This window comes from Cryptomeria japonica, chromosome 10 (genome assembly GCF_030272615.1).
Source record: "Cryptomeria japonica chromosome 10, Sugi_1.0, whole genome shotgun sequence".
Classification (NCBI taxonomy): Eukaryota; Viridiplantae; Streptophyta; class Pinopsida; order Cupressales; family Cupressaceae; genus Cryptomeria; species Cryptomeria japonica.
In genome coordinates this window covers 794,205,856-794,225,870 of record NC_081414.1, presented here as the reverse complement: position 1 = coordinate 794,225,870, position 20,015 = coordinate 794,205,856, and the positions used below count along the sequence as shown (strand labels likewise).

Sequence of the window (20,015 nt, the reverse complement as noted above, 5' to 3'; positions counted from 1 at the left end):
CCGCTCTGATACCATGTTGATTTTAGTGATCAGATTAACAGCATAGAGCAGAAAACCAAACTAAAATAAAGCACACACATAACACGCTTATACCCTGGGAAAACCTCCCTCTTGGAGGTGAAAAAGCCCAACTACAATATCTCAGATCTTTATTAAACAATAACCAATTGTTTCTTTACAGTTGAGCTTCAACACTTGAAGCTATCCGCAAACTAAACATAGTGAACTTATCTGCAGATGTTGCTGTCACAAAGATGAAGTTCGCTGATGATGTCCACAACCTTCAATGACAGTTCGCTGACCTTCAAGTGTGTTCGCTGTTGCTTCCAACGGTGTTCTCTGTGCATCTACAGATGTTCACTGCCATATATTGCAGAGATAATTTCACTAAAAGATGATGTGAACAATGATAAGTACTTTGTACTTATAGGCAACTTGACCTTTAATTCTTCAAGTCGGCTAGCATAAATCAAATGTAGTAAAGTTGGCACCCAAAATAGGGTCTGACCTATAATAATTACAAATTATATATTTTTGGGTCAGCCCTATCACATCAACAAGTTACATTGTATCACCCATTTAGGGCCCAGCATGAATCACAAGTTACAATGCCCATTTAGGGCCAGATCCAATTACAAGTTACACAAGTTGAGCGCCCAAATAAGGCCTGCCCTTTAACATTCACAAGCTTCTAATATAATCACATAAGAAGGCCCATCAAACATTTACCAAGCTAGGTCAGCCCAATCAAGGGATACGACCTAGCTATATTTCAACAATGAGCAATGATAATTCTTTGGAGTATCGATCTTATTCCCATCTCTATCCAAACATCGAACTAGTATAGAGCATATCTGGCTTAGAAATGTTTTCTCAATCAGATGTGAGTTTCTAGCAAGTTGCTATTGAAATATACCTAAGCATTCTTAGAATCATGCTTTATTAGATTCAAGATAATCAATATCTTCAAGGAAACAAACTCAAAGATTTTGAGGTTTACAATTCAATCTTCTGAGTTGTGGTATTGCTGTTTGATTTTTTGCCTTACTCACCACAGATTTTATTTAATACGTTTTTATTCTAGATTCTTCCTTCATTTGTAGCTTTCAAATAATGTGCATATGCATGCACACTTATTTCAATCAACTGGAAGATCATATTTATTTATCCAAAAAACAAGAGTTCATATTCTAAAAGATTTACTGTACTTACAGTCGTTGTTTGATATTGGCAGTAGGGTGTAAAGAAGGGGACTTGGACCTTGGGAGAAGTTAATCTCTGCTGAAATTATTTGTGCTGCACACAATAATAGATATCATTGTAACTAAGGCCATCATAGAGGAGGTTGTAGCATTACAGTTATACTGTATTGGCACAGCGTGGCAAAAGTGTTGATGGAATTTGACTACCTGGGGTTTTCATGGGAAATATTCAGCAAACTAGAAAAACATGCAATATTCGTAAACCTCTATGTTGTCAGTTCAGTTTGGGTTTGCCAGTACAGCGATTTTTCCCCCTGGGTTTGGTACAGCCGGTTTTAACCATACTATATATACACATATACACACATACACACAAACACATACTCATAATTGCAAAACAAACATACTTAATTGAAAACAATGCTGATAGTGATAAAGATAATTGATATTTCATCAAATTTCAAATCAATGCAAAAACACATTCAATGATTGTCATATTGCTTCTTATTGAGAACATCAATGCAATTACTTGGTTCATTTGAACCGCAAGCAGCCCAAATACTACTCCTACTAGTTGTATTATTTGAGATTTATGCAGGAGCTACTCCTAAAGAGACTTTGAAAAGCTATGCAATAGAAGCATCTAGGTCAGCACACTTGGGTTAAGTGATAGGGTTCACCGAATTTCAGCTATGAAGTTCGAAATTCAGTGGACTTAAAAGAACACCTAAAAATTTTGCTGTTATTCGCCCAAAATATTTATGGTTGCTGAGCATGAATTGGATTTCAAATTAAGTGTTTGTTTTTGCAATCATTCTATCCATAGAAATGATAAACATTCTTGTTTTAGCCTTTGATTCCGTGATTGGCTACAATGTGATGTCTCTAAAAAATCTTTTTCCTTTGCTAGTAAGGTGTTGTGCAGCTTTTTATACCTAGAACTTGTATAACTTGGGTGTGTGGTTAATTGTTGTCACCCTTTGTTTTCAATGTGGTTATCTCATGAGGTTGAAAGAAAACCCATTTGTGTAAATGCAACATTGAATGTGCTCATCTACAATGTCACTGGCCTCGATCCAAAATGTCCTTTCTAATGGCTTTGCATCTTGAGCTATTTTTTTCTATGTTTCCCCAAGTTTCTAGTATAGGGATAATAGGGGATGTGTTTCTAGGATGGATTTTTTTAAATTCCTTTTTTTAGGAGACGACAGGGGATGACTATTAAACAATAGGGAAAAATTTAAAATATAAGGAAATTACAAATATTTATGATAACAGTGATTGGGCATTCATCATAGACATTATAAAATCTTTGTGTGCATGGGTAGTTGAATACACACACACGCGCGTTAAATAAAGACATGCTTGACTAGTGTGTATGTTTAGGTGGGGTTTATTATTGAAGTTTCCTTAAAGCTTTCAAAATTGTATGTTTACTTGTAGAACTCATTAACAAAGAGGAACATTTAAGTAAAAAGATAATTGGTAATGTTCTGTTTTGATCTCATTTGCGATTTTAATAGATGGGATAAAGGGCATGATTGATACATTTTTGCATTATGAAAGTGGTGTTTTTTGCCACATGTACCCCAAGAGCGTAGGTTTTATTTGTTGAAAGAAAGGGATATTTTCTTTGCTACTGATTCACGAAAGAAAACCATTGGATCGTAGTCTAGTTTGAACTGGGTTTAGGTCTTGGGATGGAGTCCATATGAGGTTGTCTAGGGTTTCACTGAACGAACTTGGATTCGAGGTGAAATTTGGTGAATTTGAATCTGCTTAGCAAGATCTAGGTAAAACCACCCCCAAAAAATGCATTTTTAAATTAAAAAAAGTTTTCCCCTTATTTTGACTTTTAAGTTTAACTAAAAAAGATTAGAATGGAGCCCCTAACCATTTAAGTGCCATCTAAGCCATTTGAAACATTGAAACAAACTCATTTTACCTCATTTTGAAAATAAAAGGCAAAAACCAAATACACTTGCCAAACTTTCATTTAAGTGCCATCTAAGCCATTTGAAACATTGAAACAAACTCATTTTACCTCATTTTGAAATTAAAAGACAAAAACCAAATACACTTGCCAAACTTTCATTTTAGCTTGTCATCACACAAATAGAACTGAAGATTGATCATTGTATATTCAAGGCTATTCATTCCCAAGGAAATTGTGAAGGAAGATTTTTGAAAAGAGGTAATTCTTCTGTTATTTTCTTTCAGTTATTTCTACAATGAACTCTCTTGTTTTATGTTTTGTGCAAGTGCGTTTTCATTGCCAAGGGAATTGTGAATAAAGATTTTGGAAAAGAGGTAATTTTTTTGTTATTTTCTTTCATTTTTTTTTCCCCTACAATGGACTCTCTTATTTTATGTCACTTCCCCAATGTTTAAAATATTAAATGAACTAGGATATATTTTTTTGTTTTCATTTGTTTGGAATGTTGTGTTGTATTCCAAACTTGTTGCCATATGGATTACAATGGCAGTTAATTTTAGCTTCGTGGGTCAACTTCGCTTTACAAGGCATCCAAATTTATAAGCTCATATAGTTTGCCGAAATTTCATTTGTGTGGAATTCTTGGAATGTGCATTAAAGCTCATCCAAGCAAGAAGGGTGCATCCATGCCAACATCTGAAGTGGTAGAATATCTTTTAGAGAATTGAAGCATTTACGCATAGAACAGGTAATACTTTGGTTTCACATAAGAAAATAAAAACGAATCTTGAGAGATAGTTGATCAACATATTTTAAGATGTATCTATGCAAATGTTAATCTTGTTCACTCATCATATTGGCAAGAAATGAGCAAAATTAATTAGGCTTCAAAAGAGCACAAGAACCATATTGGCAAATGAGTTGAAATTATATTGAAGCCCATCAAGGATTTGTGAGAAGAGATAGGGTGCTTATTTTTTCTATGGATGGAAAGATGCCAAAAATCAGCCCTTGATTAATTTGATTGCAATGCCTACTACAGGGGCAATGTTTTTGAAAGGCATAGGTTGTGAGGGGTAAATAGAGGATGCACAATTCATTGTTGACATCCTCATAGGGTCCATAGGGGCCATTGAGGAAGTGGGGCCTAGTAATGTTGTTCAAGTCATAGTAGGCAATGCAAAAAATTGTAGAGCTACTAGAACTTTGGTTGACATGTCTTTTGGACACTTTGTGTAGTCTACTGACTTAGCCTTATGCTACAAATGATTTGCAACAAAATTGAGTGAGTCAAATAGGTGTATGCTAAGGTCAAAGAGATAAAAATGTTCATCACCAATCATCTCATGTCATACATTTGCAATTAGAGCTGTCAAATGTAGGTGAAACAAAATAAACTTTTATGTTTTGCTTTAGTTACTTATTTTATGAAAACTCAAGTGTGTCTCTTCTTTGTTTTAATTTATTTTTATTATCATTTTCAAATAGCTTGTTCAGATCTGATATACCTCCAACACGATCATTGTGAAAAGGGTTGGAGGCAATTTCCTATGTGGTCCATCAACTAACTTTGGTTTGTATGGAGGCAATCTGATAGTGAGAGGGCAACAAATGTTAAGTGGATGATCCTAGATGGCACATAGTGGGATCATGAGGATTATCTTTTAGTTTCTGCAAGCCTATTTTGAGTATGGTGCATTATACTAACATAGATAAGCCATGTTTGGATTAATTATATGTTGTTGTTGACTCAATGATTGAGAAGATACTATTATAAATGAGAAAGAGCAAGATCCTAAAAAAGCTTCTTCAAAAAGTGCAAACAATTATTGTTGAGTGATGGAATAAAATTACCACACCATTAAATCTTCTTGCCTTTGCATTGAATTTAAAATATTACGGTGCTGAGATTTTTTCATTGATATCAAGGGTTGCATCATATAGAGATTTCGAAGTTAGCAAAGGATACAAGCAAGTGTTTGCTAGACTTTTCGTTGATCCTAATTTGGAGGATGTAGTCATGAATGAGTTTGTTGATTTTGTACAATCCAATGATCAAAGTGTTTTTGCTATTCATGACAAGTATATGAAGGATGCTTACAATTGGTGATGCCTCTATAGCCAAGTATTTGAACACCTACAACCTCTTGCAATCTAATTTTTATTGCATGTAAGTATTTTTTTTTGTTGTTATCTAACTAGACATTTTCGAGTTGGATTTTTCAATTATAATTTTATAACTCAAACTTTGCTTTAATAGGTTGCAAGTTTGTCTTTATCTAAACAAAATTGGAATAAATTTTCCTTCATTGACTTAGTAAAGCACAATTGATTGAAATAAACAGAAGGTAGAGGAGTTACTGTAATTGCATTGTATTTTGCTTTTTCGTTTGCTCAAACAAAATTACTACAAGGAATTGGTAACTAGGTTGTGAGATGTAGACTTCGAGCATGCTAACATGGATGCTTCCGCTTCCCAACATTCTTCATTTTTGGAGTAGTCAGATAGCCAACACCATTCTTTTTTGTGGGAGTGCTAATGGTACTCTGCGTGTTCCTTCTAGTCTACCTACATCTAATTGATGATTATGATTATTCTCCATTAAGACTCATTTGATGGTGATTGCTGATTTTATTATTTTACTAATGAACAATGAATATTTATCATCACATTTGAGTCTGACAAATTTATCTTGAAGTAGTATTTTTAATGTTCTGGTGGTTTTGTTAGTTATATGAAGCTATATGGTATTATGAACTTAATTCTTGTTACAAATATATATATATATATATACCGACAAACTTGAAATGAACCAAGCCCCCTAATTTTTTGGCTATATCCACGTACCTGAATCTTCATACTTGAACATGAACCTATAACTTAGGTTGTTGTCTTCTTGGGAAGATAGTGTCTCAATGTAAGGATGCACAACAGCCACTATTGGAGAAGTGGAAAATAGCTTTGCAAGTGGCTTGTGTGATTCTTTCTTGATCAAAGGGTGGAATCTTGATCTTGCTCTGAATTGCACCATCTAATATAAGCAAGAATTTGCTCCTTTGGCAACATGTTTGTTTGGCCCAGTACAAACTCTTAACTTCTTGGCCAACAATCAGCCTACAACAAACCATATGAACATAAATACTTGTTCTAGCATTGGCTAAAATGCTGTAGATATCTCTTGCCTCCTACAAGCTATTCAAACATGATGACGTGGTTGAAGGGGTGATGCTCGGTCAAAGTTGATTGGCCTATATATTCCTTGGCCTATTGAACTAGAAGTAACGACAATTATAAACTATACTCATACCTACATGTATTAAAATAAACACATATTTGGAAATTAGAAAATGTAATGTCCTCACTTTGAAATAGAATTCACTAATAATTAATAATAAAAAATTTAAAATACTAAAAATTAAATTAAAATATAAAAGAATATAATTAAATATAATTAAAATTTAGTCAGGTTAATGAATGGTCAAAAGATATAAAATGAAAAGTTGTGACTCTCAAACTTGAGATATAAAAGGGAGAAGAGAAGCTCATTTGAGGGGCAATAATTTGGGAATCAGAAGTGTAGATCCGATCTAAATAAGAAGTGCAGAACTGATTGTGAAAGGTTGTGTCCCTTTTCAAGGGCAGAAATAATGAAGTGCTGCACTCTTCCAAAGGGTGCTAATGGTCAAAGGGCATGTCTCTTGCCAAAGGGCATACATGATGAAAAGGTGTGACCTCTCCCTCACATTGAGAGATATAAAGGAAAGGAATCAAAGCATCCAGTGATATCACCATGGATCAGATCAGATCAGAACTGTTATTAAGTTATGCACAGTAACATCCGTGTTTTGGGTGGTATGCATGGGGATGTGCTTAATATATGATGCCTGATAATGCTCTTATGCAGAATTTAATAGTGATATTAATATAGACTGCAATATGTATGACAGTCATACTTAATTTTATATAGATTCATAATACATGAAAAGTTAGTATACTCATAGCCTAATCCTTGCTTTTCTGTTAATGCCTATGCTAGGATTGGATGTGGAATTGTTAGGGAAAGACAGTATTAATACCTCACAAGGTAGATAAGACCTGCGGTGGAATGGACATGTGCTACATCATACGAAGGCAATGGATAAGGCCTGCAGTGGAATGGGCATGTGCTACATCATACAAAGGCAATGGATAAGGCCTGCAGTGGAATGGGCATATGCTACATCATACAAAGGCACTACTTGTGGAGGATGGTTTTCTTGCGCCCTAACAAAGACATTTACCAATCTCTGCTAAGATTGATCATTAGGATTGATTAGGGATTAGATCTCGCTATGTTGATTATCCCTTGTATGATGTATGCTAATTGTTCCCTAAAGCTAACAAATGCATAATAAAATATAATAAGCATAATGAGATGTGTTTAATTATTGGAAAATAGGCTATCTCCTAATAGAGGACTTTACAGAAAACAACATTGTAACTGTAGGTTATGTAAAAAAATGAACAATTTGGAAAACAAGAAGAAAACGTTTTTAAATAAAACATACGAAGCTTGGATTTTTTTAAAAAAATTTACAAAGAACTTCTAAAAGCTTACCTCAAATGGTGTGTCTCCTTGAGACAAGCTATTTGATACCCATAACAACTATTGCGCACAACAAAAAAATAGCAATTTAAGAAGTGACAAATGGGCTTTTAAAATTTGGAATGATAGATAGGAGTGTTTGTTGGAGAAAAAGACTCCACTGCCAGGACCACAGCCAGCAATATAACCTTCATTGTGAGAAAACAATATTGCACCAGAAAATGAATTGATTTGAGATGCTAAACAATGTACACAAGCCTTGCTTATAAAACAAAAGGCTAGGGGTGAGAGATCACAAGATAATGACACGTGTCTCAATCACAAATAAGTGTAGGTTGAGAGCATGTAAAGTCCAACTACCCCACTACAAATATCAATGCACTTAGGAAATATTAAATAATGTTTTCCTAACAACGAAATGATTTTTGCCCAAGTAAACTTAAGCATAGAGTAAAATAGGATAAACCATATTCACTTGAACACCCCCCCTTAAGTGCAACTTAGGGAGAAGATTATTATGCGATATAGGTCTGGCTACAAAACCATTTTAGGTACCCATGTACAATGCAATGAAAATAAAATCTCTCATAAATGGAGAAAAGGACAAAACTCCTCCCCAAAAGAGAGAAAAGAAACAAGATGCATGGATGGAAGACTCAATCAAACCCCCAAAAGGACTACATACATCAGTATATACAATCAAGAATCCCTCCATAGGAAAGAAAAAGAGAGACACAATATCCCCCCCCATAACGAAGAAGCTCCAATGCCGATGAAGTATGCCTAGAAACAAAAGATGACCCAATGCCTACAAGCAACACTTCTCCCCTGGGGCAGAAACAAGTCCATCAAACGACGTAGAAGCCATGCCATGTCAACTGAAAGGAGGAAGGAAGTCTCCAAATAGAAGTCTCTGAAATGTGAGGAGTCTCCAAACTCAAATAAGCCACCACATATCCATTATCAAACTCAACCAAGGAATGTGGCAAAGCAAGTGAAGGAGGAAACTCATCAATGTCAATTTCCAAAGACAATGTCGATGAATCAACAATAGGGCTCAAACTGTCATCAAAGAGGAAAGAAATCCCTTCAGAATAGGTTAAGTCCATCTACCCCACTACAAATATCAATGCACTTAGGAAATATTAAATAATGTTTTCCTAACAACTAAATAATTAATGCCTAAGTAAACTTAAGCATAGAGTAAAATAGGATAAACCATATTTACTCCAACATGATTTATGTTTGTTACTTTTTAGGTTAAGGTTAGGTGTTTTTTTTCTTTTTAAAATGTTTTATTTTATTGAAATTCACTTCTTTTTAAATGTGAAGAAAGCCTTTTCTGGGTGGGTGCATCTGAGTGTCACTAGGGTGTGCTTTAGGTATGTCTAAGGCATACTATCGTCTGGATCATATCTGTTTGTGCTGGGTATGGCGGCTCATTCCTGCCTACTTGGTATCATAGATAAAAATTTGAACAGATTGAGTGACGTTTATAAAAAGCATTATTTGTTTCAAGACATCCTAAAAAGTTTGCTTATTTTGCGTGTTTGACTGCAGAATGGCATGGGAAAATTGATGTGTCTTAATTACTCCCGAGTTTTTCCCAGTTTTTGCTACTATGTTATGACAACTTTGACATTGTTGTGTGTAGGCACTGTGTTGCTATATGGACCTTCAAAAGACATTTGGCATTTTACAAGATCACAATTTCAAAGTTTATGCACTGACTTTTGTCAGGGGTGTAAAGGCTTGTGTTTGTATTTCGTGTAAAATTTGTGTTGTATATTGTTTAGACAAATAAATAATGGATGCCCTTTCCATGCTGTCTCAACTCCCACTGATTTTCTTATAGATGGGCTTCATTGTCACTTTTATAATTGAAGGCCTAAATTGCTATTCTATTTTTGTCTTTGAGCCCTTTTATAAAATTCGTTGTAACTTATATTTTTTTAATAACATCTACATGTCATACAAATTTTGTAGTAAAGCCATTATTTGGAAGTTATTGCACCACTGGGAACATCTCTATTTGTCACCAGTAGAATTTGATCTGCGTGGGTACTTTTGAACTTAGTACATGCTATATATTTTTATTATTTTTTGTTTTTGTTTTTTGAAGATATTACTCTATCTTGATCATATGTGATGCTAGTATGTAAAAGCTAAGCCGATGGCAAGTTAAAGATCACTTAATGCTGTGATGCCAAAGTTCAATTGATCTTCCTAAAATATATGGTTATACAATTTTCTTTAATTTATCAAGACCAAGGAAAATCTTTAAAGCTCCATGTCAGCCCTGTATTTCTGTACACTAGTAGATGGTAAATGTAGGCAATGCCTCAATCACTTTGCTGCACAGTAGCGAATTATTTTAATAAATTAATCAATGTTCAAAATGGGCATGCTATTTAGTTAGGAACCATTGAGAGCATTATAGGTGATCTTTGAGATAAAAGATCTAATGATATAAATTTAACCAATATTTGGCTGCTGTTGGCTGACATATAGTAACTTTGCAGGATTTCACAGAGCTTTATCAATCAAATTGAGTGGATAAACTGATCGGAAGGGATGAACAGTGCATTCAACGGACAGATATTAGCTGACAAGCTTTCTAAGCTTAACAACTCACAACAAAGCATCGAAAGTATCCTTGCTTTTATAGATTGACAATTGAGCTTTATTATGTTTGTGTGGTTTAAAGACACAATCTAGATTACATATTTTAGCTGTTTATATTTGAAGCTTTATAGATTATTTAATAACATCAAAAAATATAAAATATAGAATTGGATATAGTAGTAGATCTTCTTTTGAAATACTGAAGTACCACAGCATATAATTTTTTCCCTCTTGTAACCTCCTATTATCCCATATATTAGCATTTATCTATTGAAATTTAGTAGAAACAGATTGTGATTTTTAAATTGGTTATATTTCTTCTTTTTCTATGAGTAAATAAGTGATTCTTGACTCTTTGGCTTAGCATTGTCACACTGGTGTATTTTCCACCGTAAGAAAGCAAAGCAGGTTGTGGAAACATGGGATAGACAATTCCATAATTCACTCAGGGAACAACGGGTGCCATTTCTTTACCTTGCAAATGACATATTGCAGAACAGCAGGCGAAAAGGTACTGAATTTGTTGGAGAGTTTTGGAAGGTTCTTCCTGGTGTTCTCAAGGATGTCTATGAGAATGGAGATGATTATGGAAGGAATGTGGTTTTTCGATTGGTAAGCTCCTCTATTACCTGAATAGCAGGTGATATTAGAAAGAATTTACTTTTGGGTGAGCTTGCAATATGTGAATCCATTATCTTAGGCATTTGGACCATGACAAGTACTTTAAAATGATTCAAGCTCAAGAATGTATTTTTGTTTATGTAGTTTATATTTTAGAATTAAAATGCCAAGTTCAGATTGTAATGGAGTGCTTGTTTACTTAACTTCTGATTTGATTGCTTTGTCACTGTCCTCAAATCTTTAGATTGATATATGGGAGGAACGAAAAGTATTTGGATCTCGTGGGCGCAGTCTTAGAGAAGAGATGCTTGGGAAGGATCCTCCTCCATCACTGGAGAACAATGGCAGAGGTTCACACTCCATCAAAATAGTAAGAAAGACTCCACATTCTGTGAAAATTGTAAGAAATGTTTTCCTTTCTTGTCTCTACATTTGTTTTTTAGATTATGTTGTCACTTCTAATATGGTTTGTCAAATATCTAGATGCAATTGAATAGTATTTTATTTGTTTGTCAAAATTCAGAAACTGGCTGTTGGAGGTACACCAGAAAAAATTGTATCAGCTTTTCAGGCTGTGCACGATGGCCATATTGATGAGGATGCGATTTTGAACAAATGTAAGGCTGCTTTCAGGCGAGTGGAGAAGATGGACAAGGATGTAGAAGATGCTTGTGGAACTGGTATAGAGATAAAGTTTCTTTCTTGTAGTTAAATGATTTCTTTTTGTATTTTGCAAGCACTGTATGGAATTCAATTTAAGGTTTGACTATCTTTGGGTTTTTAGCCTCCACAATTCCATGGAAGGCAGTTTAATATCATAAAACAATTATATTAGGAAATGTTAGATGATTATCTGTTACAGGAAATTTGAGTGTGCACTATTAAGTTGCAATATGTTCTGCAGGAACCAATGACCTTGGAGAACATAATACACTGGGCTAAGCAAGGGACACATATATAACTGGTCAAAAGTGTTATTGTGAAATCAAATATGTCAAAGTTCCAGTACATTCATTGTGAAGTTTTGGGACCCACACAGTATCATTGGGATTTGGCCTCCCTGATTCCATAGAAGGCTGTTTAATCTGGTAAAACAATTCCATTAGAAGATGTTATATCCATTACAGAAAATTTGATAACGTGCCAATAAGCTCCTATACATTCTGCAGCAACCAATTACCTTGCAGATAAGAGAACATAATGCCTGGGGCCAAACAGTGGACAAAGTATAGCTGTTCAAAACTGCTATTTTAAAATCAAATTTATCAAATGCCAATGCACTAAAATATTCTAAAATTTGGCACCAAATTCTTCTCAACTTTTGATAATACAGTAAAAAAAACTTACGAATTTATAGAATATGTGAATGGTTTATATTTTGTAACAATGTAGCTGGTTTGTCTACTGCAGGCCCTGGATCTGGGCCCAGTTTGAACCTGGTCCGGATTCCAGATTGATCCAAATGTGGGTTCTTGCAGGGGTTGATTTTTGGACTATAGGTTCATCCTGGACAAACCTAGGTGGATCTGTCAAGAATCCAAATAAAGCCGTTCAGAACCTATGTGGATTTTTTTCTTTTTAATATTTGTTTTCATCTTTTATTGTTATTTTTGACTGCATCTGGGAAATGCAAAAATGGGTCCATGCAGGTGGTCTAGTACCACATTTGGGAAGGCTTGCTGTTCACAACAATTTAATTTCTAACTTTATATGACTTTAAAAAGCAACACAATAAAATTATAAAAACATAAACCATAGTCCCTTGTTAATTTGAGTTAAATCATGTTTACTGAAGTTATTAATAGTTAGATCATTTTTTAAAAGTAATATTATATTTATATTAATATTGAATTTATTTATAATTTTATTATTATATTCTATATTAACTTTATTAATATTGTATAAGGTCATAAATAATTCTTTATATTAAAAATATTAGTAAATATGTATATTGAATCTACTATTCCACGTTTTCAGATTATATATATATATATATTCTTTGTACAGATGAACCCAAACTCCAATTTTCTGTTTGCCAGATCCATGAAGCAAATCTGTGAACCTGAACCAGCAACTAAGGTTTATAATATTACAGAAGTAATTGCTAGCTACTTCTCAAACAACTCAAACATGAAAAGGGGAAGAATAAACATGTTCTCTCTTGAAATCTTATTTCAATACTTATTGTCAGAGTTCCCCAAGGCCTCTAACTTTTTTCCATTTTCAGACATCTGGTTCTTGGTGCTGGACCCTGCATAGGAAATGCCACGTGAAATATTAACATAAAAGGGAACAAAGACCTCTTCAAAACATTGCTGTGTATTGTAAAGGGTTGCATTTGTAAAGAGAGTGATCCGAGTTCAATTCCCTACACTGCATTAGGGTGGACCAAAACCCAGAGAACAAGTCATTGTGGTTGTGGATTACTGAAACGTGTTTTATTCCGACTTAAGTTCAGTATTATGTGTTTAAAGTGGGCCACTGTTTTACCCACTCACTGCAATAAGGTGACCTATAATCTCAGTATCAAATCCTACGTTGAGAAAACAAACTGGAAAGACAGAGAAAGCATTTAAGTCCCAGATCCTCTAAGGAGAGACATAGAGACTAGCAACTCACACTATCATGCTTACAGAATGTAGGACTTTTGAACACGTTAGCAATTCAGGCCTTAGAATTCCCATTAAGGATCTTATTAAGTCTGGAAAACTCCTATTTTCTAAACAGTGGATGGCCCAAAAAAACAAATTAGAAAAGTTTTTAGAAGAGTTGTTTTGAGGAAAAGGACCCTTACCTCGTCTACAACTAGATTTCCCCCTCAAGTTTCCCTTGCAATGCTAACTGCTGAAAAATTGAGTATTGTCCCCAGGCAAAAGATCATAAAACTATTTTTAACTATAGGATGATATTAAATTCATGATATTCCTCTGTAGCCCTTTCTTAAGCCAAGGTATCCGTGGTAATTCCTTTATTATTGTGGGTTATCATATATTGCACAGACCAGGCTCTCTATATGACTTAGATAAATGAAAATATAGCACAGACAAGGAACTAAGCATTAGCTGAACACTCTCTCAAAATTAAACACTAACTGTAGAACTGCATAGAAGTGCTGGACAATGCTGCATATGGAGAAGTGGTCTCACAGCTCTATTAACAACCACCACTATTAAGTATTAAGTGATGCAGGAGGTGGTCACTTGAAGTACTGGAGGACCCAATATATTGCCAAGATCCAGATGAAAATGTGATGCTCAACTTCCTTGCTGCTAAAATACCATCAGCAAGGAACCATCGGACAAGGAGAGCTTGGGTTTAAATCTTTTAACTGTTGATACTTCTAGAGTTATGTTTGGCTTAATACACACACACACACACACACACACACACACACACATTCTCATTATCATAATAAGTTTCGTTAGAGAACCCCCAAAGATTGAAAAGAATCTCATGCTAAAGATGGTTTAAAACTTAGTAATACTTGAAAACCATCTATTGACTCATTCAAACCTAAAACCTAGCCCCATAAGTTTTATCTGCATTTAAAATAATATTATTTCCTTGAATATTATAAAATTTGTTTAGACAAGGCAGATCCATAATTTGATTTCAAAAGCTTAAATTCTTTGACAAAAACAAAATTAAGATTTATCTATAACATTCCTCTTTAGAAATCTATTTGCATTCTTGGTTTAAGTGGATCATGGTAAGGTTCAGTTTTCTCCTGAGCCTTGTTACAAGGTCTAGACTCTAAAACTAGGGGTACAAAGGTCTGACCAAAATATAGGGTAATTCGAAAATCCCCTTGTTTTCGTGAGTGTCAAATGTCAAATTGGTGTCTAGGCTGGCCATGGGCTAAAATTCTACCTTTTACTTTTTAAAATTTATAGTCCCAGAATTATATAGAGGGAGGGTGGAGGCAGGGTGAAGGAGCAGGAGGGCTAAAGCTTAGCTTCCATATTTAATTAGAATGTGAAGCCAAGCTTATTTCTAGCTTATATATCACTTTTTGTTTGAGGAGCAGGACATTATACAGTTTCTCACTTTTTTTCTGTTTCTGTGTAAGCTAATTGTCTCTTTTTTCTTGGTTATAATTATATGTGATTCCAATTTGATATGACAAATTTTTTTAATGAGCAGGACATTTAAAAAACTCAACTCTACCAGATAATCTTGAAGAGCAGGAACTTGTTCTGAGGCAAAGCATTGAGCAACTTGAAAACAGTGAAATGACACGGGCAGCTCTAGTTGCTCAATTGAAAGAGGCGCTCCAGGAGCAGGTTAGAGTTGTGGTAACCCAAAGCTTTTATTACTAGGCATCAAGTTCAGTAACAGGCCCACTGTAGACAAGTGGAATATCAATTTTTATTTTTGACACTTGTCTCTTCTGCAGGAGTCTAAGCTAGAACAGGTTCGGACACAACTGCAGGTGAGTTTTGTTCAGGCATTATTTGAGTGTTGCACTCGAGATTTCTGAGGGATAAAACTTCTATATTTTGGCAACAGACATAAAGCTAGTTGTATTTGATGTTTTTGTCATCCAGTTTTTTGGGTTTCTATCATCCAATTCTTTTCCTCTCTACCTTTTCCTTAGACAGCTCATCTAGACGTGTATGTAATATCTTGTTCTTCTTAGGCTCTGGTAATCTAAACTTAAGTGGGTCATCTGTTTTTATAGTTTTATGTTTCACATTTTGTACATTCATGCAATATGAGATAATATCCTATCTCATATAGTCTGATGCACTAGTATATTGAAGTTTCTGGCATGGACACTTTTATAAGACTAGAACATTGCCTTAAATTAAGGTTCTTGATTTTACTATCTCTAGTGCTTTATATGCTTTTGGCAGTCGTCACTAGTTGTATTTTTCCAGTTTTTAGCAGTCACTGCAGTAGGTTTGTGTTCTGACTTGCAATATGCTTTTTCATATCTATTCTTGTAACACAATTTTGATCTTGTTTGGTATATTTTCCATGCACCTGGTGATCTTAGTTGAGAATTTTTGCTGTGGGTGTGTTAATCTTATAACATGGAGATGTATATGGAAGCCTCAAATTTGCGACTTAATAACAAAAACTTCAGATAATGTGATTACTTGGTCTTATCCTACTAAAGTTTTATTTTTAGGGCAGTCCATAATTAGTAGTGGGCTATTCAGTTGTGGCATATTAGAATGTCTATTTTATTTGGAGATATTTTGGCTAACTGGATATCATTATTTTTGGGTGATTTGAAGTATATATTCTCATTCTTATGAAAATGGATTGGTTTATGGTATAAGTTTATTTGAAAATGTTTTGGCTAATAGGATAAAATCTCTTTGTTGAGTTATTTAGTTTGTATCTTCTCTGATGTTTTAAAACTGTTTTGGTTTATTTGACTAAAGTTTTTTTAACTTCCATTTTTAAACTTCAGATGATGTGATTACGTGGTCTTATTCTACTAAAGTTCTATTTATAGGGCAGTCCATAATTAGTAGTGGGCTATTCAGTTGTGGCATATTAGAATGTCTATTTTATTTGGAGATATTTTGGCTAACTGGATATCATTATTTTTGGGTGATTTGAACTATATATTCTCATTCTTATGAATATGGATTGGTTTATGGTCTAAGTTTATTTGAAAATGTTTTGGCAAATAGGATAAAATCTCTTTGTTGAGTTATTTAGTTTGTATCTTCTCTGATGTTTTATAAAACTGTGTTGGTTTATTTGATTAAATTCTTTTTATCTTCCATTTTTTTCAGTGAGATAAGGTGCATATTATGATTTTCTATATTCATGTCAGGTTGCCCAGGGTCAATTGGAGCAAACAGAGAGTATGCGTCAGCGCCTAAATGATGCAACAAGCAACGGAAAAATGTCGTCAAAGCCGACTGCCACAAATTCTCACGCACATCAAGATACAACTCCCACTGTTAGCCGAGAAAATCAATCTGCATCAGAGAAAGATAATGCAACTTCAGCTGTGCCAATGGCACCTACAACTTCTTTGGCAGAGTCTACTGGAATTGTGGATGTTAAACATAAAAAGACTGCATCATCTGTTGCAGCTGAAGTAGCAGCCAAACTTGCAGCTTCAACTTCATCAGCTCAAATGCTTACCTCAGTCTTGTCATCCCTTGCAGCTGAGGAGGCTGCCTCAATAAGTAGTGGTTTGAGGACTACTAGTCTTCCAGTTGAAATGTCATCTGGATATCCCCCAGAGAAAAGAGCAAAATTGGGAAACCACTTTTCAAATTCAGATGGCAGTTCACCATATGTGGTTCATCAGTCCCCTGCACCACTTAATTCGACTCCAATGCAGCATCAAGCTCCTGTGCCATCACAATTGTCCCCCATGCAGCATCAGTCTATTTCCATGCAACAACAACCTCATCCAAACACCGTACAACATCAGACATCTCCTACCATGCAACATCTAACATCTTCCCCCATGCAGCATCAACCTCCTTACCCACCCCCTCCACCCCCACCACCCCCGCCACCACCTTTACAGTATATAACTGGCAGCAGTAATATCATGGGAATGCCGTATGGTTATGGTAGCAATTTACCACCACCACCTCCTTTAGTTGGGCATCCAATGATAGGAATGCAAAGGCCTGCAATTCTACAACAGTCGGTGCCTCCTGGTCCTTACCAACCTCTCCAGCCTCCAGGAATGGGATTCTACAGTCAACCTCCCTTACCAGCCCCACCGATTCCTCGACAATAAAGTAATAGAACTTTTTAACCAGTTCGTTGTTTTTCAGGAAGCTACATAGGAAGAAGTCGGTATGTTACTTACTGCTTTTGTGAGCACTTGTACTAGAGACATGTAATTTTTCTGCACAGAGCATTTTCTTTTTATCACTGGCAGCAAGTCCAGAGTTGTACAAATTTGAGGTTCCTACTTGTTTAACTTGCTATTCAAGCTATTTTGTGCATTGCCTAAACTATCGGTTTTTGCATTTGCATGAGGAGATTACAATATGATTTTAGGTATATCTTATTCTCCATTTTGTGCAATTAATCACAGTGGAGGAAAATGGGAGAGGAATTGCATGTAATAGGTTATCCGAATCTCATGTACGGCAGTTGGCAGGTGTTGAGAGTTTTCTGTTTTTTAATTTTACGAATCTTGTTCTAATTTTCTTCTTCAGCAGGAATGATCTTTATGGAGCCAATTGTGGTAATAGGGCATTTTACAATTAACTACAGCAGAGGAAAAGAGTGGGCACTTACATGAAATAGGTCAATGTGAGTATGGCGGTCAGCAGATTTTAGGAATTCATAATTTAAAGTTTTATCAATCATGTTATGGATTATTATCTTCAGCAAGAAATTATCTTCTGTATGAGACAATTGTGGTTTAGAAAGTATTTTGATCCTAGAAGTTATTTTATAATTTGCTGCAATTATTTCTTTTAGTTTATATAATTTTTTTACATGAATAATGTTTCTGAACTGGGAGCTTATGGTGGAACTTAAATGAATGATTATGAGTTTGAGAACTCATGATATTCTATTCTCAGTTCTTCTCTTGGCTTCAGCAGTTATCAAAATGTAATACATGAAACAGACAACAAAATTCCCAGGACCATATACAATCGTTCAAAGCGGTCCTCCCAGGCTTCTTCCTAGGTTCAAGTTGCTTACTGTATTATTAGGTAATTTACTATCTTTTTATTTATGAAAATGGGGTGTTATTATCTCCCATTTGTAATCTCGGGCAAATATATGGTTATCCTACCAGGGGTAAAGCTTTTTAAGCAGTGAAGATAACAGGTACAATCTTGATGAAAGGAGCTTTCAAGATTCTTTTGGTTTAATGGCAAAGTCCATGTTGTAGGCACCTAGATGGTGCTGAGCTCAAATCTTTTACAATACAAAAAGAAAAAAGAAGAAGATTCTATTGGTATTGGCACTAGAAATTCAGATTATCTGTATTTAGGGATGCATGTGAGATCTGCCTAGAATTGGAGAATTGGTAATGTAGACATTAATGTTATTCATGACTCCACACTTTTGAGGCTGTTCTAAATGCAACAAAATAAATGGATTTTTTAAAAAAAAATTCCCATCTGGCACAGCAATTATAGCACATTTGATCGTCACAAGTTCCACACATTGTAGTGTAATTGCTGTTTGTGCCTTGTAACGATGTAAGGTTACTTTGTGAGGGAGAGGTGGTTTGTAAGGCATTACCAGTAACAACAGTATTTCCAATGGCGAAAGAGCCTGGATGGGGAAAATCCCAAAATAGCTTATGCAATTCCCGTTTCTTTCACCAAATGATATTGCCAGCTGTTGTACATGCCATGTGAACATTCTCTAGTCGGTGGTTGTTACCACGTGAGCTAGTACAATTTTGTAACTACAAGCAGTTGAAGCCAAGTTATCATGATTAAAGGAGCTTGTAAGAATGTTTTCGTATTGGCACTAAAAGTTCTGCTTGTTGCTATTTAGTGATGCATATGATATTTATCTTAGGATTGGTAATGTAGACATGCATAATTCACGACTCTGCACTTAGAGGCTGTTTTTTAAAACAAGAAAATGAATGGCAGAATTTTTTCTCTACGGCACATTAATCATAGCACATTTAAATGACATCAATAAAGTTACACATTTATGTAGTGTAATTTATTGGCTCACAGATGGACTGAAATCATCCTCACTCTATGATTGTTGGTGGAGTCATATCATCGACACCCCTACAGACAACTGAACTCATCTTATAAAAAAGTAGACACTTAGTTTGAACTATCTGTATTACTGAACTAGTTTGGCTGTTTCTGCTTTGCAATGATCTATGTTTGTTTTGTGAGAAAGAGTTGGTTAATTAAGCTTGGCCAGCAACAAAAGCTTTCCTAATGGGCAAAGAGGTTAGATGGTGAAAATCCCACATTAGTTTATGCTCTTTGAATTCTTGCCCCCTATGAATATCAGTAGCGGTTGATTGTTCCTAGTGGACTTTGGCAAGTGTGTTGATATCATGTGAGCTAAGACAAGTTTTTAGTTACAAGCATTTTAAACCAAGTGGCATATACTATG

The 20,015-nt window shown here is 35.0% G+C and overlaps 1 protein-coding gene across 9 annotated transcripts in view; it reads left to right on the top strand.

Annotated features, from left to right (window-relative positions):
* The window catches only part of LOC131033922 (formin-like protein 5), a 28,164-nt gene extending 8,780 nt beyond the window's left edge, over positions 1–19,384 (top strand). The window contains exons 2-11 of one of the 9 annotated variants that reach the window (XR_009103713.2): positions 10,247–10,374; positions 10,714–10,961; positions 11,215–11,370; positions 11,494–11,650; positions 15,114–15,253; positions 15,367–15,402; positions 16,765–17,753; positions 18,125–18,218; positions 18,515–18,628; positions 18,715–19,384. Coding sequence is in view for 3 of the 9 variants with exons in the window: in XM_057965230.2 (XP_057821213.2) it covers positions 10,299–10,374; positions 10,714–10,961; positions 11,215–11,370; positions 11,494–11,650; positions 15,114–15,253; positions 15,367–15,402; positions 16,765–17,694 (1,743 nt within the window). In the remaining 6 variants the exon portion in view is untranslated. The other 8 variants (XR_009103709.2, XR_009103712.2, XR_009103711.2 and 5 more) reach the window with 8 other exon arrangements.
* The last annotated feature ends 631 nt before the right edge of the window (positions 19,385–20,015 follow it).